This window comes from Amia ocellicauda, chromosome 22 (assembly GCF_036373705.1).
Source record: "Amia ocellicauda isolate fAmiCal2 chromosome 22, fAmiCal2.hap1, whole genome shotgun sequence".
In the NCBI taxonomy this organism is placed as follows: domain Eukaryota; kingdom Metazoa; phylum Chordata; class Actinopteri; order Amiiformes; family Amiidae; genus Amia; species Amia ocellicauda.
The window spans coordinates 9,320,664-9,347,983 of record NC_089871.1 but is presented as its reverse complement, the minus strand read 5'-3'; the positions used below and the strand labels follow the sequence as shown (position 1 = coordinate 9,347,983).

Genomic DNA, 27,320 nt, shown 5'->3' with positions numbered 1-27,320 from the left:
GGTCTCACATATCCCAACAATGTTTAATTATATGGTTATTAAGGTACTTCTATACATAACAGTGTCTAACCATAGAGACAATTTATTGTTTTTATTAATAATAATATTATTTATCATGCTCTGAAGAACTTCATTCACACCTGTCACACCATGGCGAACAGCAAAGCACTTCAATCTCAGCTCTCTCTCTCTGTCACTCTCTCAAAGCGTTGTACGGCGCAAAAGGTTCGTTCCCAAGCAGACTGTGAACACCCCTATAATGGATTATGCTTGTCCTCACTGCACTGGGGGGCTGATGTTTGGTCACAGAACCCAGTCACGGCTGTCTGCAGCAGACAGACACTGTCCTAATGAGTGACTGCCCTGAGCCAAGAGACACTCGCACAATCCACAGATAAACTGGTGCCAGGTAGCTGTGCACTCTACACAATGTGAGGGAAACATCACATCAGGGTTAGGGAGATATAGATCACTAGATACATAGATGTTGTTAGTTTATTACACTTACTACTACATACGTACAACTCACAATAGCACCCCTGCTCTTAGGGAAAGAAAGGGCATTGTCATGTGTCAGGACCTCAATTTTATATCTTTCAAACAGAGCGATACCTCCTACAGCACAGTGTTCCCTGTCAATGGACTGAACCAGAGGCAAGACTGCCCCCTACTGGTCCACATCCAAGCACAACCTGACCTTCCCTGGAAGTCTACCATCCAAGAACACACCAGACCCAGTTTCCGAGCCTAGAACACAATCAGGCATTCAAAGTCCAGACCACAAAAAGGCTTCAAATGAAGGTGCTGCTGACACGGTTTTCTTCAGATGCTGTAGACCTTTCTTGGAGAAAATAAGGTTGGCCTACAAGAATAAGTGGGATGCTCCAGAGCTCTACAGTCCTCTGGTCCCCTCCACCTAATCTGCACTTGTCATCTCTGGTCCTTGTTGTATTATTGAATGTGAATACGTGTGCATACAGGTACCACTCGAAATCACCTTGAGACTGAAGAGAATCAGATATTTTTTTAATCTGTGCCTCTCCTACATGCCATTGAAACTGGCATGGTTGTATTCCTATATGTGACATGGGAAGCACACACATCCCAGTGCGGTCTCACTATGTTGCACAACTGCATCCTTCCCATGCTTCGTTTAAATTGGACACTTTCCACAGCATTTTGCGTTCTTGTCCTCGATGTAATGTATACGGATTTCCTTTTGCTTGGGTGCTGATATGGACAAAGATGGGTCAACACCGCCTTGAAGTCGTGACCCACTGGCGTTGTTTGATACCGTGTGTTTTCTCCTGCAAAGACAGAGCCAACCCCAGTGCAGTGTCTGCCAGTCTGCACTGTCAGTTTAAGAGAGCATGCATACATTCATCCACATCCACACACACAATCTCTCTCTCTCTCTCTCTCTCTCTCTCTCTCTCTCTCTCTCTCTCTCACACACACACACACTGATCTGCTCTTGGTAGTCACGGCCGGTGCTCCAGTGGCACTCAGCGCTGGCTGGATCCCTCAGTATGATATAGTCTGTCACTCACAGCAGCTGGCCAGACCGGATCAGTTGCTTACAGCTCGACTCAATACAGTCAGCTGCGCAAAGGAGGGACGGGAGGAAGAAAAAAAAAAAAAAACTGATCGGTGGTTTATTCTAGCAGAGCGAACGAGAGACGGAGAGATAGAGGGAGGTAGTGATAGAAGGGGAGAGAGAGGGAGGAGGAGAGAAAGGTGGAATCAGAGGAAAGACAAAAAAGGCGAGTCAGTCGGGTATCTTAATATTCCTATCCATATATTCTTTTCTATCGGGAAGCCTTGCATTCTTCAGTGCATGGACTGATTTCATATATTCTGCGTGAGGCATGCTCTCATAGTTGCTATTGTCTCCATATTATTCATAATCCTGATATTAATAGTCAGATAAGCAGAAGTAGAGGGAGATAGCATTGCGAACTATGCCCAGACGATGATTTCCACAAGGAGAACTCCGGAGAAAAGTAAATTCCCGTTGCACTGGCTGGTGTGGCACAGCAGGCACCGGCAGCTGGAGAAGGAGCTGTCCGCCGAGGAGCAGGTGAGGCGACGCCGGGCCGTCTCTCGCTGCTTGCGGGGTTCGGGTGGGCGAGGGCTGGGGCGGCGCAGGCGGTACACACGGTCCGCTGTGCCGGATTAGCGGAGGCAGAAAGAAAAAAAAAAAACACGAGAAAACCGTGGATGCTGTGAGGATCATTACAGATCCCCCCGAAAGCAACAGCCCCAAACAGTCTTTATTCTATGGCACCGGTTCGGCGACATATATGCAGTGCCACGGGTATTGAAATTCAATTAGGAACCACAAAGGGTGCCAGATATATGATCAGATATATGGGGCGCAGAACATACACCACAAATATTAGATGGCATTGGAATAACAATACAAAAGGCTAACTTCCACCAACCCTGTGGGGGGAACTGCCCGTTTTTTTGTTTTTCTTCCAATAATTGGGTTGATTGAAGTTTGTGGTTAATTGTGCTTCACTGGTGCAACGATGGTGTATTCGAGGTCCCTGAATCTGTAAGCCTTCGTGTTTGAGATGAGGATCTGGACCGGTATACAGTGCGGTTTACCCCCGTGTGTGGGCGAGAGCACTCCGGCATTTGAAACATATTGTCTTTTTTGGCACTTGCATTATACAAGGAACCTGGACATTTGATATTGATGATGATGATGATGATGATGATGATGATGATGATTATATTATTATCTATACAGATGATTAGATACGGAAGTGCCAGTCTTGGGCAGTGTATACATCCCCAGTGTGTATTCTGATAATTCAATTTTGCAATCCATCTGTGGATCGAGTAAGCGGTTTTGTGGATTTGGGGGTGAGGTTACATATTGCATCAACATCTTCACTGACAGAAGTGTGTCTGTTTCTTGTATGTCTTTCTGTATAGTTTCAATTGTCAGAGAAACTGCAGTGCTTCCAGTCAAACAATATAATTTTCCTGATATTGGTTTCTGGTTTGGGTTTTTGGGAGGGCAGTGGGGGAGAGGCAGGTGGACACACTGACAGGGACGGTGATAGGGTTTGCTAACTGTAAATCTTCAGTTGTTTTACCACCACATTACATAAGGCAGTCCTGCTGCATGTTCGTGGCTATAGGCTATCCACAGTATGGATGACTACACACTATAGCTTGCACACGCTGAGGTTATTAAAAATTGAGTAAAAACGGCGGGGGGGGGGGTGGTGTTTGTGATTTCCAGCTTTGCAGACAGAGTGGGTGAAGTATGGAGACATCGGAGACAGAAGATGGAGGTGTAGAAAGACGGAAGGACCGAGAGACTGGGGGAAGTAGAAGAGTTCCCTATGATTATGTTTTGTGTGGTGTTGTTTTTTCCCCCCAAAAGATGAACTCTGAATGGGATGTTTCTCAGGGGTTATGTCCAACTGCACTGTTCAGTACAGAGGTCAGCTTTTGCGTGTTATGAAGCCCATACCATACAGGCAGATCGGAGTGTGATAAAGCCACAGAAACTTTCGGAGGTGTTTCCTCAAACACCTGCTCTCACATTAGGTCACTGTGGATCTGCTCTGTGTGAGTTGCTCATAGTTGCCCTATGCTGTTCTCAAGTTTACTCAATTTTGCATAGGGTTCTTGCACTCTTATCACATTTTACTGTGGTTTAACTATAGTTTTCCAGAGGTTTCTGGGTTCAACATGCCTTCACTGTGCGTTACTACAATAGACCATGGGAATTCCATATACCATGATAAAAGTGTCAAGGCCTGTTTACAATGGTAGCCCATGGTGTATTCATGGTAGAGTACAGTACAGTATTGTACCTAACTGTGCCGTACTGTATTGTATTGTTTTGTACTGTACTGTACTGTACTGTGCTGTACTGCACTGCACTGTGTTGTTCTGTGTATGTCACTTTGCAGGGTGATAATTCAGGCCTGACTATGTTGATTATTACAGAATAACACAGGGCCCTGAGCTGGTTCACACAGCCCTGAGAGATCAATCATGGCCGCCCGCTGTCTGGGACACGATGGCATAATCTATCGGTGCTCTGAAGGGAGACAGTGTGAGGCAGGGAGTGTGGATCCAGGGCTGTTCCATTGTTGGCCTATCTCTCTGTTTCTTTTTGGTTGTTCATTTGCTTTTCTCTTTTTCCTTGGAGGGGTGGTTCAGGCGGTCTGAGGAGACATCACCCTGCTGCAAAAAACAGCAGAGACCTCACACTGCTGAGAGAGAGAGAGAGAGAGAGAGAGAGAGAGAGAGATTCATTTGCCATAACAAGAGACTCATCATGTCATAAATAAGTGGGGAGGCTGGGTGGGGTCTGTGCATCAATAAGTGAATAAGAGAGAGAGAGAGAGAGAGAGAGAGAGAGAGAGAGAGAGAGAGAGAGCGAGAGAGAGAGATAACTCCAGTGAACCCCCATGTGAATAGGCAATGGTAGGGTTGGGGGTTGCTGGCAGAGAGTAAGTATCGAAATCCTCCATCTGAAGATCCCTGGGAGTCTGCAGGTGCAGCCCCAGTCAGCAGGGAACCTGAGATTTGCTGGGGAAGAGCCAATCAGGGTTGATCAGCTCAGCTTTGTCAAACAGGAAATTAGGAGTCCTTGCTTGAAGATATAAAGTCCACACCGATACAGTGAAGAGTGAGCAGAAAACACTGTCTGGCTTCAAGAGTTTCCTCTGTATCCGCCTACTGCTGTAGTGCAGCAAGGTCTGGATGGTCTAGGAGCTCGTTGAGCTGGTTAAGACAGGCAGTCTGTTCTGTTCTGATCCACCAAGACAATAATCAGAGCCATTTATCTCAAGCTGGACTGACATCCACAAGAATGAGGTTGTATAGGATCGCATCCCTGACTTTCTCGCCATCTCTCTCATCGCAGTATTTTCATATTGAAATCCTGCACTAATTGCTGTGCCATGTTGCCACTGGGGACCGGGGAGGGGGGAGCTCCAGAAAAGCTTTTACCGAGACACAGTGTGACTCGGCACTCAGGAGATGCACACAGCCCCACTCCCCCGCCATCCCCTGCCCCCACTCCCCAACTCTTGCAGCAGGTGTAAAAAATTTAAAACGATATTTCTGCCAGTCCTCGCCTCTTAAAATAAAAATAAGTAGGGTGGTGAGCAGGGTAGTGTGTGTTCTGACAATCTGTGGCCGATGCGAGGAGGTTTCTGTGTGGATCGCCACAGGGGAACTCGGGGCTACGCATGCAGCACAGATAGCGATGGGAATGACGGTTATAAACAAACGTGGGGAGGATTTCTGCGTGGTGCCCATGGTGGTTTGCTTTGGGCATCTGTGCCACACTGTCTTTTTACCTGTGTAGTCCACAGATTGGAGACACACACACCCTTTGAAATGTGTGTTGCCAAGCCAGTCCCACAGTGCAAACAGCAGAGCTAAAGCAAAGTAGGGAGGACTGACGCAGTGCTAATAGACAACACTGCAGAGCTCAGTAACATGTGACAAGTCGAGGAAACACTGTCCCACTGAAGCCCACCCAACCCTGACAGCGCACAGCCAACTGCACACCAACCCTGTGGGTATCCTGGCCCCAGCGCTGTCTGGACTGTAGGGCCCACCGTGTGCGCTGAGTTGTACTCGTTAGGATTCCTGTAAATGAGAAGTCTGAGCAGTCTGTGCTCAGATAAGGATTTGCAGGAGAAATTAAGCAAAATATGAGTGGATGGCAGGTTTAATTAGTCTTTTTAAACAAGGGGGCAAGAAATAAGCAGACAGTGCACCCTTTGCATCATCAAACGTCACGTCTTTAATTAAGACGTTGGGAAGTTCTGCTGCCACAAGCAGTTTTTTTTTTCTTTTAACTTTTTTGTTGCTTGTCAGTCAGTCACTGGGGTTGGAAAAAATAGTGGCGGGAACTGAGCCACCGTAATTACGCTGTCACAGGAAGAGGGATCGGTGTAGAGGTGAAGCAAGGGGCTGAGACAGGGGCAGGGAGAGGGAATGGCTCGAGATAGAGGCAGGCTTTGATTTACCTTAAGTGTGGTTCATTTCCCCTTCTGACTTTTTGCACTTTTAACTGTTCTGTTATCGTAATGTTACAGCAGTTTCTTAAGGATTCAGTATACCTTTACTGTGCTGTATTACACTGGAGCAAACCTAGCCTATTATAGTAAACATTCCTTAGAAACATTTATCATGGTAAATTGTGGCACTCCCATGTTTTTTTAATTATGTCCAATAGCCATAAATACAAATATTGTGGGTGAAAAAAAAATATAGTGTTATTATTAGTAATAAAATGTTCTTGCTCACATCATTCCACCTTTTCTACAGCACACATCTATTCAAAAACACCATCGATAAGGCCACGTTCAACTTTTAAAATGGCTTATTTACACCAGAATAAACAGAACATTGTGCTGGGCCCATTAATGCAGTACAAATTTAATAACACGGCACAAGAAAAGCGCCTTAGTATTAAAACATAGCCATTCAATGCATTCCATAGCATAGACATAGTTCCTGACACTGACACACACACACATGCAAACACACAATATACACACACACCCAGACACGGACACACATACAAGCGCACACGCACAGCAATGCGCACATACACACGAACAGACACATTCACACAGATATGCGCATACACCGCACACACACCTCAAACACGCAAACAACCTCCCCCCCGCCCCCTTCCACACACACACCGTCAACATAAGGGACTGTCATTCTCTTTTTCCTTTGCCTGTAAAGGGCCAGGGGGGATTCTTCAATTAGCAGCTGGAAAGCTCTCCGTGACACTTGTGGTGTTTTCCTATTAGGTGAACGAAACAAACAACACTGGGGCAGCAGTGTGGGGTGGGGCTGTGGACTCAAAGTCGGAGTGTCATGGGTTCAATCCCAGGTTGGGGACACTGCTGTTGTACCCTTGAGCAAGGGACTGTGTCTAGATTACTCCAGTAAAAACCCAGCTGTATAAATGGGATATATTTTAAGGTAAGGGGTGTCTGCTAAGAAATCTTATAATTGAGTTTGGAGCTAGGGATTGGACTGAGGAGCAAAGCAGTATGGGTAAATAGAGGTGAGAGAGAGGCTAACATGTAAGACTGGAAGACAGCTGTAGAAGTGTAGGGAAAGGCTTATGGGCACCCAGGGCTGGAGCGCAGCAGTGCGACTGTCTCTTTGTCACTCGCTCACACTGCGCTTCATCAGAGCGGAGAGGACTGTCGCGACCCCTACACACTCTCTCCTCGCCTGCTGTCTCTTTCCCCTCCCCCATCCTACTCCCTTCCCATCCCCTCCCTGGCCTCTTCTTCTCTTCTCTTTCCTCAATCTTCCCATCCCTTCCTCTGTCTTTCTCACCTGCTGCATTACTCTGCCCCCTCCATTCCTACCTCCCCTCCCTCTTCCCTCTTTCCTTTCCTCTCTCTCTACCCTCCTATCAGCCCTCTTATCTGCCTCCTTCCACTCCCCACCCCTCTCTTGCACTGTCCTCTCTGTCAGTCTCCTTCCTCTCTGGAAACTGTGGGAGGATGGAGAGGGAGGAGAGACTGGGAGCATCGGGGAGAGATTTCTGCAGCTATTAAACTGTTGGATTTCCATGTAGCACAATACCAGGTTATGAATTAGCCTGGTTCCTAATTGCAGAAACAAAAGGGGCCTAAATTATTAAAAGTACGAGGCAATGTGATGGACAGGGCGGTGGGGAAGGAGAGGGGCAGGGAGCTTTGGGAGCCCAGCCAGGGAGAATCGATCCCGGTCTCGCTCCTAGCCCACAGCCTGGCATCTCGCTACCCTCCAGACCTGCATCACTGCCAGGGAAAACGTCTCGTGTCTCTCCCAACGCCACACACCACCTCTGCTCCAATTCGACGCACACCCCTCTCGCCACACTCATCAAACCCACAAGCCTGATGCAAGCTTACCCTGGCAATTTCACCATGAGATGTGTGCACTTGTTTTTACTATAGCTGCTCCATAGTTTACAGTGCCTTTTGGTTACTTTCATTCTTTAATTGAGCAAACAAATAGTGGATACGAAGGTGACTTTCAGCTCATATAGGGACAAAGCACCAACAAAATGCTCTTTTAGGTCCAACAGATTTTTTACCACACTTACAACACAATTAAAACATACATTTGACTGAATTTAGTGAATGGATCAGTGGACTGCTGGACATAGTATTTGTTTTTATAGCCCTGAAACGTAGTCATGGGCCAATACTATCTTATTGTTGTTTTATGTTGCTGTTTTACCCCAGAACGTTTTTCAGTGCTTCTCTGATTGTTTTACAGGATATCGTGACCTCCTGTCACATTTCATACTCCCTTGACGTGTGTCTTTTTAGCCCTGGGTGATTGGGCCCTTTCAGTAAGACAATTCACAGCATTAAACCACTCTGGGATTTGTTGCCTTGCGCTGCTGAGGGAAGGGACACAGGAATGGATTGCGTCTGAATGTAGGAGTGAGCAGACATGGGACATGGGTTTAAAAACATAAATGTGTCTAGCATCCAAGTTGGTGGTATGTCCTTCACAATATAACCCATTTACACACAGTCTCACTTTGCAATTAATTAAAAACTGATAAACGTTTCATGATGGAAAATGTTTCTGAACCTGTCTTTGGTATCGGGGTGATGGTGCCCTTGAACTATTAACAAATTCAAAGTAACTGACATCAAAATGTGTTTTTAGTCATTTTAATTTAAAATCATTGTTACTGTGACACTACGTGAAATATTTCATTTTCCGCCATGACCATTCGTGACTTTCTATGGACAATGATGTGAATTCTCCAGGGGCCACTTATAAGGCCTCGTCTGGTTAGACTAACACTGCGGATCCACAGGTTTTTAGGCACTTATGAACTGTTTTGGTCTTTTCTTTAAAACATGACCTGGTTTCGAGGTAAAGGACAAAGCCACACTTTCTTACTTATGAATACCTGTTGATGTCATGCTCAGTTACATAAATGTGATTCAAAACCGATCGCCCCTGTTTTGAGTCCTGTTCAATAAAGATATATGCATTTAAAAAGGGCCATTTTTGCCATATTGTGCTTTCCATGGCTGGGCCCCTGCTACATCTACCAATATAAAGGCAATCTATATCAACCAAGGCAAGCAATACAATCTCTCACTATATACTGTCCAGGTCTCACTATAGTTTTTCTGTCCATGTATCCTATTGCATTAACAAACATCAGAATTTGTGTTTAAATGTCAGGGTTTGACACACGGTAGTGGGGCCCAGTGATATCACAATCGGAAGAATAATAAAAACAAAAAAAGTGACCTCATCCTTTAGTTTGATAGTGAATATATCTTTAATTTTGCCAAATCGTCAAAGCTCTAAATGCCACTTAAATAGGTTCTAACAAGTCTTTCTGTCATAGGAAGCAATTCAGTACATTGTTGGTATTTTCCTCTGAAGAAAGGGTTCAATTAGCTAACGAAGAGCTCCAGATCCTTAATACACTCCTTGCCCCCTCCAGTCCTGATCTAGCAGCAGCTTTGACCCGTCCGTCCCATCGCATCACACTGCGGGGATACATTCCAGACTCCCTTAATTGGTTAACGAAGCCTGCAGCCGAAGATCTAATAATGACAGATAGGGCAGCCCACACGCAGTCAGGCAATCCCTTCCCTGCTCAGGCGAGGATAAGCAGTTACAAAGGCTCCGCCGGGGAGATCTGATCCATCGATTGTTTGGGCGTATTACATGCGCGGGTAACTGCAGGCATACGTCCACGTGAAAAGCAATACGGTGTTTTGACTGAAAGAAAACGCTTGTGCCTTTGATGATGAGGAAACGCAGTAGCATGAGAACACGAGTGCCGGCCGAGGGGAACTTCCCAGTGAGAGCCGATTCATCAATACATGACTGGATTGGTAGGCTAATTACCTGAGTGCTGGACTAACCCCCATCCCAGGCAACACAATAGAGAACAGACCTGTTGGTACACTGTCTGTGTGTGTGTGTGTTGCCACTGATGTCTGGGGAGCATTAGGACTGAATAATACAAGACTGCACACATTACGCCTGTCTCACTAGTTAGGGTTGCTGTCTCTCTCTCTCTCATGGTCCTATCCCCTCTGCCCTCTATCTCTCTCTCTTCCACCCTCCCCCTCTCCCCTGATCTCTTTACCTCCTCCCTCTATCAGCCCTTACACCTTACCCCCTCCCTTTATCTTACCCTACCCTCTTTCTCGCTCTCCATCCATCTCCCTCAGCCTTCATTCCCTCTCCTCCTCCCCTCCCCTCCCCTCTCTCTCTCTCTCTCTCTCTCTCTCTCACACTCACTCTTTCCTTCTCTCTCCTGCTCTCTCAGTGATCCCATCCCTGGGGAGGCCTGCGTGCTCTTAATTAGAACAAAGCAGTATTGCCCAGATACCATCCCGTATTACTTAGTGCCGCTTGTTATGAACGCACATTTAACAGATCTGCTGCAGTGATGGTGTAAAGGGATTCCCCAGGGCTCCTCCCAATATTCCCCGAAGAGTCTCGGCTCAGGGGTCAGGTCCTCAGCTGATGTCCGGACCCGACTGACCATGTCCACAATCCAGATTCTGCAGTCTCAGCTGTGCAGACCGACAACGATCGTTTTTCAGGCTCAAGGTTTCCAGCGCTGACCCCACACCCGCACATCGAGATGGCTGGCTGAGGGTTTAAGTAAAGCATAAGAAATGCGTGTGTTTCGCTGTGAAGTGCTGTAGATACCCCTTACCCGGCCCTGAGATGAAATCATGTACTAATTACTCTCAGTTAATTGGTTAATTAGATCTCAATCTGTATATTGTATTTTCTCTTCCTCTTACTGTATTGTATTTGTTGAAATGTGTCTATTTTGTAACTGTTTATTGCCCTGGGTGAGAGTGCCTGCTAACAAATAAATTGAATAATAATAATCATCATCATCAGAAGATATATTTTAGGACTGTTCCTCCACAGCCCAGTCTTTGAATGCCCGGCAGCAGTTACAACAGCAGGATTGCACACAGACACTGGGGGCACTGGGGACTGTAGAGTACGGGCTGAAAGGGATTTCTAACAAACCACGTGCAGGAGACTAAAACTGTCCTGTCCTCGGAGAGTCGGTTCGGCCATTACACTCATCGCACCGCATTATCTATGAATGAGCCCCGCCCACTCTCATACCCCCTCCGTCCTGGTTGCTATGGAGAAGCCAGTGCTGTTGCTCTCCTTTCTGTCTGGAGACAGTTACAAGAAGGGCGGCGGCCTCTGAGGGGGTGGGGGTTGTTTGTGCCAAATGCCCTCCTAACTCCCCCCCACTCCCTCTCTTCTCTCCCCGAACCCCACGAGTGAATGAAAGATTCATGGCGGTTTAAGTAGATGCCAGTCTGTATCAAGTCACGGCAGCCCACCCGCAGAAACAAATGCTCGGGACAGAAGTCCTATCAATAATGCAGCTGAACTGTTCGGAGACAGAAAGAGAGAGAGGGAGAGTGGAAGAGTGGGAGCGGGAGAGGAAGGAGAGGGGAGAGGAGATAGGCGAGAGGGGGAAGGATAGGGAGCGAGAGGAGGGAGGGAGAGAGAGAGGAGAGAGGGAGAGAGAGAGAGGAAGGAGAGGGGAGAGGAGATAGGAGAGAGGGGAAAGTAGAGGGAGAGAGCGGAGGCAGGCAGAGGAAGGGGGAGAGAGGCAAAGGTGGGAGAGGGGGAGAGAGAAGGGAAATGAGAGAGAGAGGGGAGAGCGAAAGAGAGAGAGGAGAAAGAGGGACAGGAGAAATAAATTAGGAGGAGGAGGAGAAAGAAAAGACCTTCTAATTGTGCTTAATCATAAAGAAATTAGTTGCACAGATAGGCAGTCAATCAATACGGAGCTCATTAATAAATAGCAAAGCTGGCACCTGGCACCCGTGGGTCCACTCAGCGATTTCCCAGACATCTTCCCTATGATCCTGCGGGTGCAGTCTGGGGTGCACTGCGCTGCCACGGCCCTGCCCCCTCCATCTTCAATGCGATGGCTCTATTCACCAGACACTTTATTATCCGAGCCTGGGGACCTGGGCAGGGTGACGGACGAGCTCTTGGTGGGATTTAGGAGCTCGTGTCGACCCTCTGTTGTTAAGACAGTGGTAGACAGTGTGGGGGGAAGCCGTTAAGAAATGTTGTGTAAAAGAGCAGAAAGTGTCGAATTGGAATCAAGAGAGGTGATGTTCAGGCAAGACAGTGCCGCATCTTTTACTATATTAATCATGGGCACTTTGGGTCACCACTCTACAAGATTGAACATGGGTGCCCTGGAGGAGAGTTCTCAGACTGGGGTGATCTATGCTTTCAATGGTCTCACACAGACAGGTTAAAGCTACAGAGTATCCTTAGTGTGGAACAGAGATCAGCTAAGGAATTTGACTTTTGAATGTATTGAGGCCTGAATGGGAGGGGTTAGATCAGCCTAAAGGACCCAACAAGGCTTGCAAATAGGATGAGGTGCAGGCAGGGCTACATACAAGCAGTGCTTCCTTACACGACGAGTGGCAGGGGTCAGGAACAAGTTACCCAGCCGCATAGTTGAACCCAACTCCCTGGTCTCTTTCGGGCAGTGCTTAGGTGGGAGAGCTACTACAGCCAACTACGCTTTCTGCTGCTGCTACCAGGGGCGTAGCGTTGAGTCCCATTTCTTTAACAAGGGCGGATCTGAAGCTGGGAAGGTACGCAGGAGAAGGAAATGTATCCTGCTTGTGTACTGTTGGTACTCGGTGGCGTGTTGTTGAGATGGTGTATGCAGTGGGGCAGCTGGTGTGCAGGAACCCAGTGGAGACTGCGTGGGGGTGGGCTTTCCAGTCATTTGCTGCCGTGGAGTGTGTGTGTAATGTTAGAAAGGTTACAGTCAGCGGGGGAGGGGGCGGGGGGGGGCAGTCACTCGGGCGGCTGCTCGTAGCGCATCGATCGCACGGAGGGTGATTAGGAGACGAGAGGTACGGGATGCGGTTGTCATGGCCACAGCGGTAGGATGGATGCTGCGGGGCCGTGGGAGGCATCCTGTTGTAAAGATCACGAGACGATTCATCTGCACTGGGCTGGACTAGACTACACTTGACTGGACGGCACTGGAGTCTAGTAAGGGGCGGCACCTGGATAGCCCCTTCCACCCCTCCTCCTCCCCCAGCTACACTCTGTTTTGCTCTAGGATTGCCCCACCCCTCCCCCAGCCCCCTCATCCCTCGCTCCTCCCCTGCTTGCTATAGCAATCCATCTCAGCCGCTACCCCCTCCTCTGTTGAAAAGTCCTCCCGTCCGCCCCATCCCTATCGCTCCCTCTCTCCCTCAGTGGAAGTTTTTTGTTTTTCTCATTTTTTGTTTTTCCCCCGTGGTGTAAATATACACCTGCGCCACCAGGGGATGAAGCAGAAGTTCAGTTGCCAGGCGCTCGTTAGCTGAGACTTATTAATCAGAGCTTGTTAATTACAACACGGCAGCGGGGGAGCGGTGCCGAGGGCGTGGTGGTTTCAGAGGTGGCAGGATGGAGGAGGGGGGATATTACATGTGGGATGTGTGTGTGTGTGTGTGATTGGGGGTATAAAAACCAAAATTCCCCTAAGAATCACATTGCATTGTTCCACGCACACAGCACAGCACAGTGCAGAAGAGATAGATCACTGATTGATAGGGGGCCTGTGCTGAGTGCTGTTCTGTAGATATAACACAATTAACCAGAATGACGGGGCTTGAATAACCACTACAGGATGTGTGGGGTTTCTTGCCAGCTACAAATTCAATACCATTTTCAATAACTTACTAATATAATAGCTCAGTTGGTAGTGTAATTATTACAGAAACATAGGAGTTACTGTAGAGTGTCATACTATACATTTTACACCAGTATATAAACCTGAGAATGTAATACCATGTATCGAGAACCGGACACGCGACCATCAGAAGTGTGGATGGCGTAATACCGATCTCATTTTGGTGCATGTTCTTCACAATCCCAGAATGCTCTGTTTTTTGGCATATGCACACTGTAAATACTGCACCACCGGGAAGCAAACTAGGCCTACATAAAAACAAAAACAAAAGTTGTAATAGCAGTATTACTTTATAATATGGCGGACTGGGGAGCAATGTGGTCTGATTCCAAAATTAAGGCACTTACTCATATCTGGAGCGAGAGGAACTTATACATTTACCCGCACATGCTGTTGTTTTCTGTGTTTCTGCTACCTTGTGCTTTTGATGTCAAAATACATGAGAAGCAAGTGTCCTGCACCATGGACTCCATCAGTGTTTGTCTGTTAACACAAGTGCATGATGGGATACTGTACCTGAGAAACTGTAGCTGAACTACATGTGGATGCATTAATCCCGACTGAATCGTTCTTCTGTCTGGGCGCTGTGTTGGAATTTGCAAAGGGTGTGGAATAAGAGAGAGAGAATTAACTTTGCATACTGGGGGCAGTAGGTGCAAAATCCAAATGGATGGACAGCGTACGCTGAACAATAGGCATGGATTGGCAAACTGGCAGAATGCAGAGACGCAAACAACACAGCCCTGTACCAGCACTATCAGCAGGCACTCAGACACTACAAACATCCAGAGGAAGTGAGGAAACCGCGATACCACACAAAAACTTGACACAATCGAAGAAGCAATTGAAACAAACCCCTTCTGGGAAACTTTGCGAGATCGCAAATACAACAGACAGGAATAACTGGCGAAACAAAATACAAACAGAGGTAAAAACTATTTAGCAAAACTCTACCGAGAAATCCCAGAGGCAGACCTGACACCAGAAACAAAATCTAAATCTCAATAAACTGAGAACATTAGCAAAGGTTATTGCATATTATCAAATCCCCCTAGACACCCTGATAACACTAAAGGAGCTGAAAAGCCAAATTAAATCCTAGAAATTTGGGATCCCCACCGAGATGCTGAACAACAACAGCCCTGTATGGCTTTAGATATATCTATATATACACTCACCTAAAGGATTATTAGGAACACCATACTAATACTGTGTTTGACCCCCTTTCACCTTCAGAACTGCCTTAATTCTACGTGGCATTGATTCAACAAGGTGCTGAAAGCATTCTTTAGAAATGTTGGCCCATATTGATAGGATAGCATCTTGCTGTTGATGGAGATTTGTGGGATGCACATCCAGGGCACGAAGCTCCCGTTCCACCACATCCCAAAGATGCTCTATTGGGTTGAGATCTGGTGACTGTGGGGGCCAGTTTAGTACAGTGAACTCATTGTCATGTTCAAGAAACCAATTTGAAATGATTGGACCTTTGTGACATGGTGCATTATCCTGCTGGAAGTAGCCATCAGAGGATGGGTACATGGTGGTCATAAAGGGATGGACATGGTCAGAAACAATGCTCAGGTAGGCCGTGGCATTTAAACGATGCCCAATTGGCACTAAGGGGCCTAAAGTGTGCCAAGAAAACATCCCCCACACCATTACACCACCACCACCAGCCTGCACAGTGGTAACAAGGCATGATGGATCCATGTTCTCATTCTGTTTACGTCAAATTCTGACTCTATCATCTGAATGTCTCAACAGAAATCGAGACTCATCAGACCAGGCAACATTTTTCCAGTCTTCAACTGTCCAATTTTGGTGAGCTTGTGCAAATTGTAGCCTCTTTTTCCTATTTGTAGTGGAGATGAGTGGTACCCGGTGGGGTCTTCTGCTGTTGTAGCCCATCCGCCTCAAGGTTGTACGTGTTGTGGCTTCACAAATGCTTTGCTGCATACCTCGGTTGTAACGAGTGGTTATTTCAGTCAAAGTTGCTCTTCTGTCAGCTTGAATCAGTCGGCCCATTCTCCTCTGACCTCTAGCATCAACAAGGCATTTTCGCCCACAGGACTGCCGCATACTGGATGTTTTTCCCTTTTCACACCATTCTTTGTAAACCCTAGAAATGGTTGTGCGTGAAAATCCCAGTAACTGAGCAGATTGTGAAATACTCAGACCGGCCCGTCTGGCACCAACAACCATGCCACGCTCAAAATTGCTTAAATCACCTTTCTTTCCCATTCAGACATTCAGTTTGGAGTTCAGGAGATTGTCTTGACCAGGACCACACCCCTAAATGCATTGAAGCAACTGCCATGTGATTGGTTGGTTAGATAATTGCATTAAGGAGAAATTGAACAGGTGTTCCTAATAATCCTTTAGGTGAGTGTATATCTATATCTATATATATGAGACGCCCTGCTGAAGCGGTACAGCTTGGTACAGCTGGATGTTCTTCAGCACTAGTCTGTCAATTTGAAAAAGACATGCAGAAAAATGTGTGCGTTGTTTCACATTTGGCACCCAATACAGAATGCAATGTACAATGCCTTAAATAACATATTTTATCTCGTGGTTAATGGGGTATTTTTATTATTTAAACTGCACTAATTGTGTAATTGTGTAATATACCAAGTCTTTATTTACACTCGATAAAACTCAAAATCACTTGCTGATGCAGCAGTCAAAAATAAAATATAATAGCCTATTATTTTACAATTGTATACTTGAATAGTTATTGGCCAATACTGAGTCCAATTGTATATTTTGTTAATGATCATCATTGCATTTTGTGGCCAGTAGCTCAGATTTGCAGCGCCTCTCTTAGGACCAGAAGCAGATCTCATCGCTCAGAACTCGAGAGCTTCAGCGCCTTTAACCCGTCTGAGAGTGCCACGTCAGGTCTGCCCACGGTGGGCGTCCGTGCCCTCCCCTCAGTCCTCAGTCTTGCCCCGTCTGTGCTGATCCTGAACGAACCGAAAAAACACACTAATTCATTTACTGAAACAATTAACTCGCAATACATAACACAACCCCACTCTGTAATGGAGAGTGAACGCTCAATTGGATTAGGATTCCTATGGAAGCAGTTCGGCTCCAGGCAGTCGAGTTGTAAGACGGGGGCGGGCAGGACGAGCAGGGGCGGTCAGTGCAGCGGGAGGTGCACATTCCAGTCGTCAGGGGTCGAAAAGCTCCCCTGTATCCCGTCCCTGCAGTGACTGTGCCCTGCCATGTGAGAATGAGCAGGCGGCACATACAGGTGGTGGAAAAACACCAAGCACAAATCCGAGCAGGCACAAACACCGTTACCTTCATCCTGGGCTTCAGCCAGCAAGCCGGGCCTTCTAGCTGGTGTCTGTAGCCGTGCTGTAGAGAAACTGGACTCTGGCACTGTGCATGGGGGTGCTGGGTCTGTGTAGAGAGAGAGAGAGAGAGAGAGAGAGGTGACAGGAATAACAGATCACACTGAAACAGTTTCAAAGCCCCCCAGAGGGCAGCCGTCTGTGTCTCCAGCAGCTTGTGTGTGAGTGTGATGTTTCAATTATCACCTGTCTTTCTTTCTCTCTCCCTCTTTCTCTCTTTCCCTTTGCATCCCTCTACCTCCATCTCTGTGTCTCTTTGTCGCTGTCCCTCTCTGGCAGCGGCATGCAGTGTACAGCAGTGTGTGTGTGTGTATGACAGTGTGTGTGCAGTTTACTGTACTCACCTCCCCCTCTCTGTCCCTCTAGGCCCTGTCAGCACTGCAGTGTGTGTAGAATTCTATTAACGTCTCTCTCTCTCTCTCCCTCTCTCTCCAGGCTGACATTGAGGCTCTGGACCCCCGCGGTCGGACCCCCCTGCACCTGGCAGTGACTCTGGGCCGGGTGGAGTGCGCTCGGGTGCTGCTGGGCCACGGGGCGGACGTCTCTAAGGAGAACCGGAACGGCTGGACAGGTACAGAACCACGCGGACAAAGAGCTGCTGCTGGATTTAGGCATATACTGAGGGGCATTGAATCTCATCCCTCTCTCTCTCTCTCTCAGTGCTCCAGGAAGCGGTCAGCACTCGAGACCCAGAGCTGGTGCGCCTGATCCTGCGCTATCGTGACTACCAACGGGCGCTGAAGCGGATGGCCGGGATCCCCCTGCTGCTGGACAAACTGCGACAGGTGAGCCATGCTCCTCCCCTGAACTTTGACCCCTCACCTCTGACCCCCAGGGCAGCCCCTCCCCATCTGTTTCCTGTTATTATGGACCACATGAGGTGCAGCTACATGCGATAAGGAGTCTGCAGGTCTGATTCGCAGCGCATTACAGCACAGCACGTCGCAGCGCAGCAACGAGGCTGGCAATTGAAAGGGAAAGCCTATTGGAGAATGCTGCATCACAGACACCGAGAGCAATAGGGAAAGCGAGAGAAAGGCGCGGAAGAAAGCAGCGACAGCCAGGAAAGGGTGATCCAGCAGAACAAGAAAGACATAGAGGATTGAATTGAATTGAATTGAATTGAGAGAGAGAGAGAGGGAGCGAGGGAGGGAGGGAAGGGATGGAGTAAAGAAAATTGGAGAGGGCACCATCACCATGAAAGCTCAAGCTTCAGTAGTTAAAGAGGGGAAGAGAAAGAGAGAGAGAGAGAGAGAGAGAGAGGGAGTCATTGATATGGAGTACATTACAAATGAATGGGCAGGCACACAAGCAAGGAGGAAGAGAGAGGGTGAGCTGCTGTATATCTCTCTCCCTTTCACGCCCTTCTCTCTTCCTCTCTCCCTCCATCTCTTTCAGGTTCACACGTCTGCTTTCCTGTTATCAGTAATTCACATCCCCTCTCCCCCCCCCCTTCCTGTCATTCTCATTCACACTACAGCCATCGCTCCCTCTATTATTAATGCGCTCCCCCCCGCCTCTGCCGCTCTCTCACACTGTATCTCACTTAGTCTCCAACTCATATTCAAATGACTGCCTTTCAGGTTTCTATTATTAATGTTCTCTCTCTCTCAGGCACAGGATTTCTATGTGGAGATGAAGTGGGAGTTTACTAGCTGGGGTGAGTCCAGTTTTTTTCGGTGTTGCTCCCTGCCCTTTGAGTGCACACACACTGACCCCTGCTGGCCACAGGCTGTAACTGACACTGACAAAAATCACAGAGTCCAAGGGCCCTGAGACAGCAAATGACACACCGATATGCACAAGTTGCAATAAGAGAAATGTTTTGGGATGTATCATATTTTGAGATGTGATATTATCATGCGGCTGGCTGCTTTTCAATGTGTATTTTGGTGATACAGGTTTTACTGCAGGAAAAACACTGCCAGTTCAAAATAAAGGGTTTCTCTTCAGTTCGTTTGACCCAATACAGCTCGATCGGAGCTCAGATGAGGTCATCGTTGGACAGGAAGTCTAAAAAGAAGTAGAGAATTACAAAGAAGCCATTTAATTCTGAAAAAAAAATCAACAAACAAAAAAAAATGTGTATGTTATTATGTGAAACTGGTCATATTTCCTATATAAACACCCTGTGCTCAGTCAGACTGACCCCTATTAAATTCAGTGATGGTCATTTGGAGGCGAGTGTGTGGCTCCAGTCGTTCCTGCCCTTGTGGAAAGAAACACACCTTGCGATGCAGCCAGACTATTTCTGGAGTGTATGGGAGCAGAGTTTTAGACAGAACTGGGTTAGAATCACCTTGGCTTCCCACTAAGTACCTCAGCACTGCAGAGTGGCTGTGCACTATTCTGTCCCGCAGCACCATCTTCAGATGCAGCGCTAACACGATTAAAACAAGTCTAAGGATTTCTAGAACAGACTGTGTTTGCTCTAGACCCTCCACTCAGAGCGCAGGGTGGGCCCTACAGTCCAGACAGCGCTGGTACCAGTCTGGGCCGTGTCAGATCCCACTGTGGCCGGGATCCCCCACAGGGCAGTTGGCTGAGCGCTGTCAGGGGTAGGTGGGCTCAGTGACTACGACAGTTCATCACCGACAAAATCATCAGCAACAATTCAGCACTGACACTTCATCGCCAGGGACCTGGGGGCTTACTGACCAAACTGCTATTTTCTGTCAAAGTTGTTTCATAAAAAACATATAAAGACACAGTACAGCTTTCTGTAATGTGTTTGTCAATCACCTTGTTGTAAAAGCGTGTGAGTAGCTGAAAGTTGAGTTGCCAGGGAGACTTGTTTTGTTTAATATTTGTCATCCTTCTTTTCTTTTTAGTTTTAGGGGAAATTGATCTAAAAAACAAAAAAACAGACATTAGGGAACTGTGTTTCACTAATGTACTTTGTAAATTAATACATCTCTGTTTTGGATGATTTATGAAATAAGGGCAACAGTGAGGAGTAGTGGTTAGAGCTCTGAGTGGAGAGTGCTGGGCTCGATCCCAGGTGGGGGGCACTGCTGTTGTACCCTTGAGCAAGATACTGTGCCTAGATTGCTCCAGTAAAAAACAGCTGTATAAATGGGTAATTGTATGTGATAAATCATAAGAATTGTAATTTCTTACAAAGATACTCCATTTTAGGCCCCACTTGGCACACAAAGGCCGAGCTCCCCGGACACCGTGGGTGTTTGAGCGTGATCCGTGGCGTACTGGGTGTTGTGCCAGGGTGGTTTGCATGGGGGGGGCAGTGTGACGGTGGGTCTGTGTTCCTGCAGTGCCCCTGGTGTCTCGGATCTGCCCCAGTGACACGTACCGCGTGTGGAAGAGCGGCCAGTGCCTGAGGGTGGACACCACGCTGCTGGGCTTCGATCACATGACCTGGCAGCGTGGCAGCCGCAGCTTCATCTTCCGAGGGCAAGGTCAGCACCCTTCCCCACCTCTCTCTCTCTCGATCTCTTTACCTGCCCCCCCCCCATACAGAGCAAACATAGATCTTTTATATATGATAGAAATGTGGGATCTTTATATTTTCCCCATGCCAGAATTGCCCCCATTTTTGTATATTTAACATACAGGGGTTATATCTGAAATATATTTTAGCCTCTCACTCTCTGTCTCAGATTCCAGCGCTGTGGTGATGGAGGTGGACCATGACAGACAGCTGGTGTTCTCTGAGACGCTGGGCACAGGGGCGCAGGACGGCCTGTTGGCGGCGCTGCAGCCCACTGAAGAGCAGGTGACCAGCCGTTTGACCGCCCCTGTGGTCACCACGCAGCTGGACACCAGGAACATCGCCTTCGAGAGGTGGGTGGGGGGCGAGGGTGCAGAGTATGGAGAGCTATCTGAGCCATAATCACAGACACAAACCAGTGCCATAGTGGCCAATGAGGGTGTGGCATTTTTATCACCTGACCTCCTCATTATGAATTTAATTGTATGATTTTTAAGCCACTAGGACCATAAAAGCATGGACGGAATATCTCAATACCAAGTACAGCTGACTAACCTCTCTCACCCCGCCCCTCTCTCTCTCTCAGGAATAAGACGGGCATTCTGGGCTGGCGCAGTGAGAAGACAGAAATGGTAAACGGGTACGAGACCAAGGTAACCCTGGAGACCATGGCTTTCCCGCAGTTATCCAATCTGGGAGCTGGGCTGGGCACATAGTGGAGTGTCCCCAATCTCTCCTCACTGTTTTGGTATCTTAGTTAGTGTATTTTCTACCCAAACCCCTTTGCACTGCACAGAACAGCCTGTGCACGTGTGTGCGCTTTGAAAATGCTCTGATTGCACTCTGCTCAATGTTTAGGATTTTCTCTTCCAGATGTAAAACTCAGCTTTCCTATTTACCCCCCCTACACATCCTCCCATCTCCCTCTTCCTCCCTCTCTCTCATTCCATCCCTCACTCCTCCTTCTCCTCCTCTCCGTTTCCCTGCACCCACCTCCCTCTCCTTCCTCCCTCTATGTCCCTCACCCCGTTTTGCTCTACCTCTCTCTCTCCCTCCCTTCCCCAATTCCCCCCTCACTCCCCTTTCTCTTGCTCTCTCCCTCCCTCCCTCCTTCTCCCTCTCTCTCTCTTTCTCTCCAGGTGTACGGTGCTTCTAATGTAGAGCTAATCACACGCACTCGCACAGACCACCTCACTGACCAGCACAAGGGCAAGATCCGAGGTATATCAGCCAGGATCCATCAGTCGCTCTGTCTGTCTGTACTTGCCTGTCTCTGTACACGATGTCTCTCTGTCTTTTTTCTTGTCTGTCTGTCCTGCTTTGCGGAAGTTTTCTCTCAAGGTTTTTTCAGAAGGTTTTGTCCAGATTCTAGTTATGAGCGAGCTGCAATGTAGCAGTGACAGATTTAGATGCATCCAGTGTTTTGTTTTAAGATGATTTTGATTGAGTACAGCAGTCACTCTCAATTTACATGTTAAAGGAGTCACCAGAATAGGTTTTCCTGGCTATTATCTGCACAACAGCACCATCCTGTGGCAGTTGGCCACCACTGCTACTACTGGCGATTGAAAACAATATCTGTCTCAGTGTTTCTATGAGTCTTTGTGATAATGGCTCTTGTAGCTCCATATGTTTGTGCGTCTCTGTGTGTCAGTGTGTTGGTCTTTGTTCTCTAGGCAGTAAGACGCCCCTGCAGTCCTTCCTGGGAATCGCCGAACAGCACATAGGCACCAACAATGGGGTGAGTGTTCGGGTCTGGGCTGGGTGGGCTTTGTGTGTGTGTGTGTGTACGTAGCTGTAGAGGTGAATGTGTCTGTTATACAGTGGCAGTCTGTCTCCATGTGTGTATCACAGCCCTGTGCACAGGAATACTCAGTGCCAGGGTGTATTAGGTTGTGTGTTTGTGTATCTGTGTGTCACTCAGTGTATGAGTGCCCTGTGCTCTGTGTGCAGCACACCCTGGTGACCCAGACCTCTTGCTCCCACACCAACCCCACGGCCATCACTGCGGAGGAGTACTTCAACCCCGCCTTCGAGCTGGGCTCCCGAGACATCGGCTCCCGCTGTGAGCTCACCACTAAGACACAGAGGTACCTACCCCCCCAGCGGCCCTCTCACTCACAGACAGCGGCCCCCAGTTACCCCTGCCCACACACACACACACTGCCTCCTACCTCTCTCTCCCTCCTTTCACAATCTCTCCATTCCCTCCCTCTTACCTCCCCGTGTCTCTCTGTAACTCCAGGTTCAAGGCGAAACTGTGGCTGTGCGAGTCTCACCCCCTGTCCCTGTCGGAGCAGGTGGCCCCCATCATCGACCTGATGGCCGTCAGCAACGCGCTGTTCGCCAAGCTGCGTGACTTCATCACCCTGCGCCTGCCGCCCGGCTTCCCTGTGAAGATCGGTCAGTGGCCGCCTGCCACTCACACCACACACACACATACTGTGACTACAAACACACTGATCTCACAAATCACTCGCTATAAACACTAACACACTGACTACACTCTCTCACACACTGTATTCACACTTGGAAGTGTTCCAGCACAGAGAGGACTTAAACTGTTGTATACACTGTGCAGTGTGTGTAACAACTGTAAGAGTAACACAAACTTAGATCAACACACACAACGCTGTAGAAAAACCTCAATCACATACATAAGAATAATCATGAGTGATTCATTTTAGTCAGTGTAGAGGCAGAAGCAAACCTGTGTGTGTGTACAGTGTCTCAGTGCTGTGTGTGTGTGTATGTCTGTGTGTGTTCAATGTCTTTCTGTGTCTCTGCAGAAATCCCCATCTACCACATCCTGAACGCCCGCATCACCTTTGGGAATCTGAACGGCTGTGAGGAGGGGGGGAGCTTGGCGCGGGACAGCCCCAGTGCAGACACCCCCTCCCCCGGCAGCGACTCCTCCAGCGTCAGCAGCTCCAGCTCCACCAGTGAGACACACAGCGCCTCACTGCACAGCTACACACTGACACACTGCACAGATACACACTAATACACTGTACAGCTATACACTGACAAACTGATGCACTGTACAGCTGCACACAGACACACTGACACACTGTACCACTACACACATTGCAGCTATGCAATAACACACTGCCTCACTGCCCGTCTCTCAGTCCCTCTCTCTCAGTGTGTCACTCTGTCCCTCAGCGTCGTGCCGCGGGGGGGAGATCCCGGCCTGTCTGTTCGAGGTGCCACGCGGGTACAGCGTGCTGGGCAGTCATCGAGACAACCTGCGTGAGGAGGAGGAGGACCTGCTGCAGTTCGCAATCCAGCAGAGCCTGCTCGAGGCCGGCAGCGAGTATGACCAGGTCAGACAGTGCACACAGCGCCCCCTGGGTCCCAGGAGGCCGCACTACACACAGAAAAAGGGAAGGGCAATAAAACAGGGCTCTGCTGCCCTGGGGGCTGTTTCCCCATAACGATAGAACTTGAGATTCCCATTCCCACGATGAACCGCAGTCAACTGTGATCGATCTTCCCAAACCACACTGTGAAACTGCAGTTGATGAAAGACCTAGAGGTAGATAGTGGAAGCTGCTGCTCCAGTAACGATTTGTTCAATGTATTCCCATAATTTCAATGCTTGGCAGTGAAAGTTCATATTGTACAACTCAGCATGATTCATATATCAAATCATTCTATAAATCTGACAGCCACAATTTCCACGTTAAGTGTTTAATTCTCACCCCAGTAATGTAATAATACAACATGCCTATGAAGTAGAAAAGAAGAAGGGAAAGCTATAGCTCTCGTTTAATGAAGGAGAATGACGCCCAATCAGAGGTGAAGTAGACGAATCGCAGATATAGACCACATGTAGAGAGAGGCTGCTTTGATTGTCAATAATAAATAATATTACTCGTTAGACATAAAGTATATTCTCTACTGCACCTGTAAAACATTTCTCACTCTCTCCCACCTCTCCCCTTTTCTCCCCTCTGTCTGCCTTCTTCTTCTCTTCCCTTTCCTCTCCCTCTCTCTTTCTCTCTCTCTCCTCTTTCCTCTCTCCCTCCGTGTCCTCCCTCCTGCAGGTGACAATCTGGGAGGCACTGACCAACAGTAAGCCGGGGACTCACCCCCTGTCCTGTGACGGCAGCCGGCTCCAAAGGTCCGCAGTCAGTATTGTCCTGTCCTCCTAAATGCACAGCAGTCCCCTCCTGGCACTGCCACCCTTACACACTCACACACACACACACAGTACTACACACTAGGCTGAAGGGAGGGTAGTTGTTCACATCCACACGCACCCATACAGGCGTGCACAGGCCTGTACACCCTCTCAGAGACGACTGACCACACTGAGCTAAGGATGCTGTACTTGCACGGGGCTCGTATCTGCATCAGATCACACGCAGGCCTAGTCTGTGTGAATCTCCCTTCCCATCCCGAACGGGCGCTAGAATACAAGAAACAAGACGAGAGAAAAGGGCAAGTAACACCCCCACACGATCAGGCTCAGTCGTGCTCTGTGCTGTGCTGTGTTGCTGCACTGCAGATAAAATGCAGTCACCCTAGAAAACCACAAATCACATCCAGCCTCAGCTCACACTATCCCTCGCCTCCTCTCTCTCTCTCTCTCTCTCTCTCTCACACACACACACACATCTTAACACACCAAGATGCCCCAGATCACAGATAGCTTCCCTTTTCAATGTCATGCCTGGAAAATGTATTATTTCATCTTCCCATCTTCTCTGTCGTCTCCAAGGTCTTTTTTCATCTCTTGGGATCCGCTCCATAGATTCCTCTGTCCATCTTTGACCTGCTCTTCTGGCTTGTGTCCGGGCCACTGCCATTTTAACATTTTCACTCTTTCGATGATGTCACGTATATTTGATTGGACTCAATTCATCTATATAGAGAAAGTCGGCAGCAAAGTAGCATTATGCACACTCATGATCACAGACCCCTCACTCTCTCAAACAAGACCCCCCAGTCAAACACCCTCTGGCTCAATCCCTCTCTTTTTTCCCTAGGACTCCCCAGCACAGACCCCACCCCCAGGCCAGCCCAAAAGGCACACCCACCAATCCCGTGTTGAGGAGCTATGACGAGCAGCTGCGTCTCGCCATGGAGCTGTCGGCCCGTGAGCAGGAAGAGGCGGAGCAACGGCAGCGGCAGGAAGAGGAGGAGCTAGAGCGCATCATCCAGCTGTCGCTCATGGAGAAATAGCAGTGAGCGGGCGCCTGCCTGTGGGGGAGGGGAGAGACGGAGGCGGGGGAGGGGGGGGTGGTGTTGATACGACCCAAAGCGGGGGTGGGGGCATCTTCCAGAATAAGGATGTGGCAAGACCAGGATCTTCGCCCCAATCCTCGGCACCCCCCCACCCTCCCCTCCCTCTAGACTCCCCCACCAGCACCCCCAAACCTCAGCCTCCCTCCACAGGACAGGGGCCCGGCAAGACCGCTCCCACCAGCCCAACCCACTGACTCACGATTTCTCCCTCTCTACGAAGAGGACGCACATCCAGATGTTTTCTAGCCCTGCAGAGCCCTGGCTGTAGCCCAACATCAGCCTTAGCCATGGCGATGGTGATAACAGATGCATTGACACGAAGGGGATCTACTCTCTTGGTCGAGGGGCAGCGCCAGGTCCATCAGTGTGGTGTTCACCTTTCACACCCATCACAACATCACACCGCAAAGGAAGATGGGGAAAAAAACTCGACCTCTTCAGGCCAAGCCAATGACAGGGCTCTGCTGGATGTGCGAGTGCCCTCTATACCTCTTTCCTGGTTGGCACCATATCTGGGCAACATCAACAACCAGACGCCTTCTCGGTCAGGGTGGACACTCGGTCCAGCCTCCTAGTGGTGCTGAATGACAAAACCCCAGAGCCCTGTCTATTGGGCGTGTCCAGTTTATCCTTACAGTTGTGGCAGCCATGAGCAAACCATGACTGGGCTGGGCCAGGGATCAGGATCCTGGGAGGACCAAGGGAGTGACTTTCTACGCTTTTGTTTCCATTTGCTCCACTTTTTTCGAACTCCAAATAACATGCAGCTTATTTTCTTCCAAACCTCTTGCTTAAATGGGGGGACAAATATCACACATTCGCTCTCCCCCTACCCATAACAAACGTCATCTCTCGCTGGGGGTTTTTCACCTTCAACGTTGACAGTTACGGTCAGAAAATCCAGAATGGAGTTGTGCTCCAGAGCAATGGAAAAAAGCTTGGAAAATCCACAGAGAGGTTGGAGCTCCACACGGCAAGTGGGCTCCAAACCTTCCTTAATTCAGAGAGAGAGAGGGAGGGAGAGAGGGATAGGGAGAGGTTCTGCCATCCCGAATACATTGCAACATTTATACCTAGACCGGAATGTTGACCAGACCAGTTTTTGTGTTGTTGTTGTTGTTGTTTTTCTAAAGAAACTCCTGTGGTTTTGGGTTTGTTCTTCTTCAGCACTGCACTACTGTAAACTGATGGTATGCGTGAGTGTATGGACTGGATGGTCCTGTGACTGCAGAGTACTTACTGCAGTGATCTCTAATCCTGGTTTCTCCTTCCACCCCTGGCTCTTTATACATTCGTTCACTGAAATGTCTACTCAATTAGCCATTGTTTCGTGGGGCCCCACTGCAGATTTCACAATTCCCATCAGCCCCTGGGAAATCATGACTCTCTGGGGGGGCAGTGCTGGGCCCAGCCCTGGTTTGCTCAGAAAGAATGAATTCCAGTCCAGCTGAGAGACAAAGTGTGAATGGGGCTCCACAGAGATAATTCC

The 27,320-nt window shown here is 48.4% G+C and overlaps 1 protein-coding gene across 1 annotated transcript; it reads left to right on the top strand.

The window, feature by feature from the left end:
• Positions 1-1,972: 1,972 nt before the first annotated feature.
• Positions 1,973-25,796, top strand: ankrd13b (ankyrin repeat domain 13B). The gene is made up of 15 exons (XM_066696279.1): positions 1,973-2,080; positions 17,566-17,701; positions 17,791-17,915; positions 18,745-18,790; positions 20,403-20,546; positions 20,748-20,931; positions 21,165-21,231; positions 21,718-21,799; positions 22,255-22,319; positions 22,532-22,668; positions 22,824-22,981; positions 23,368-23,520; positions 23,744-23,904; positions 24,628-24,704; positions 25,573-25,796. The coding sequence occupies exons 1-15, from the start codon at positions 1,973-1,975 to the stop codon at positions 25,766-25,768; spliced, it is 1,839 nt and encodes a 612-aa protein (XP_066552376.1). The 3' UTR covers positions 25,769-25,796.
• Positions 25,797-27,320: the final 1,524 nt, after the last annotated feature.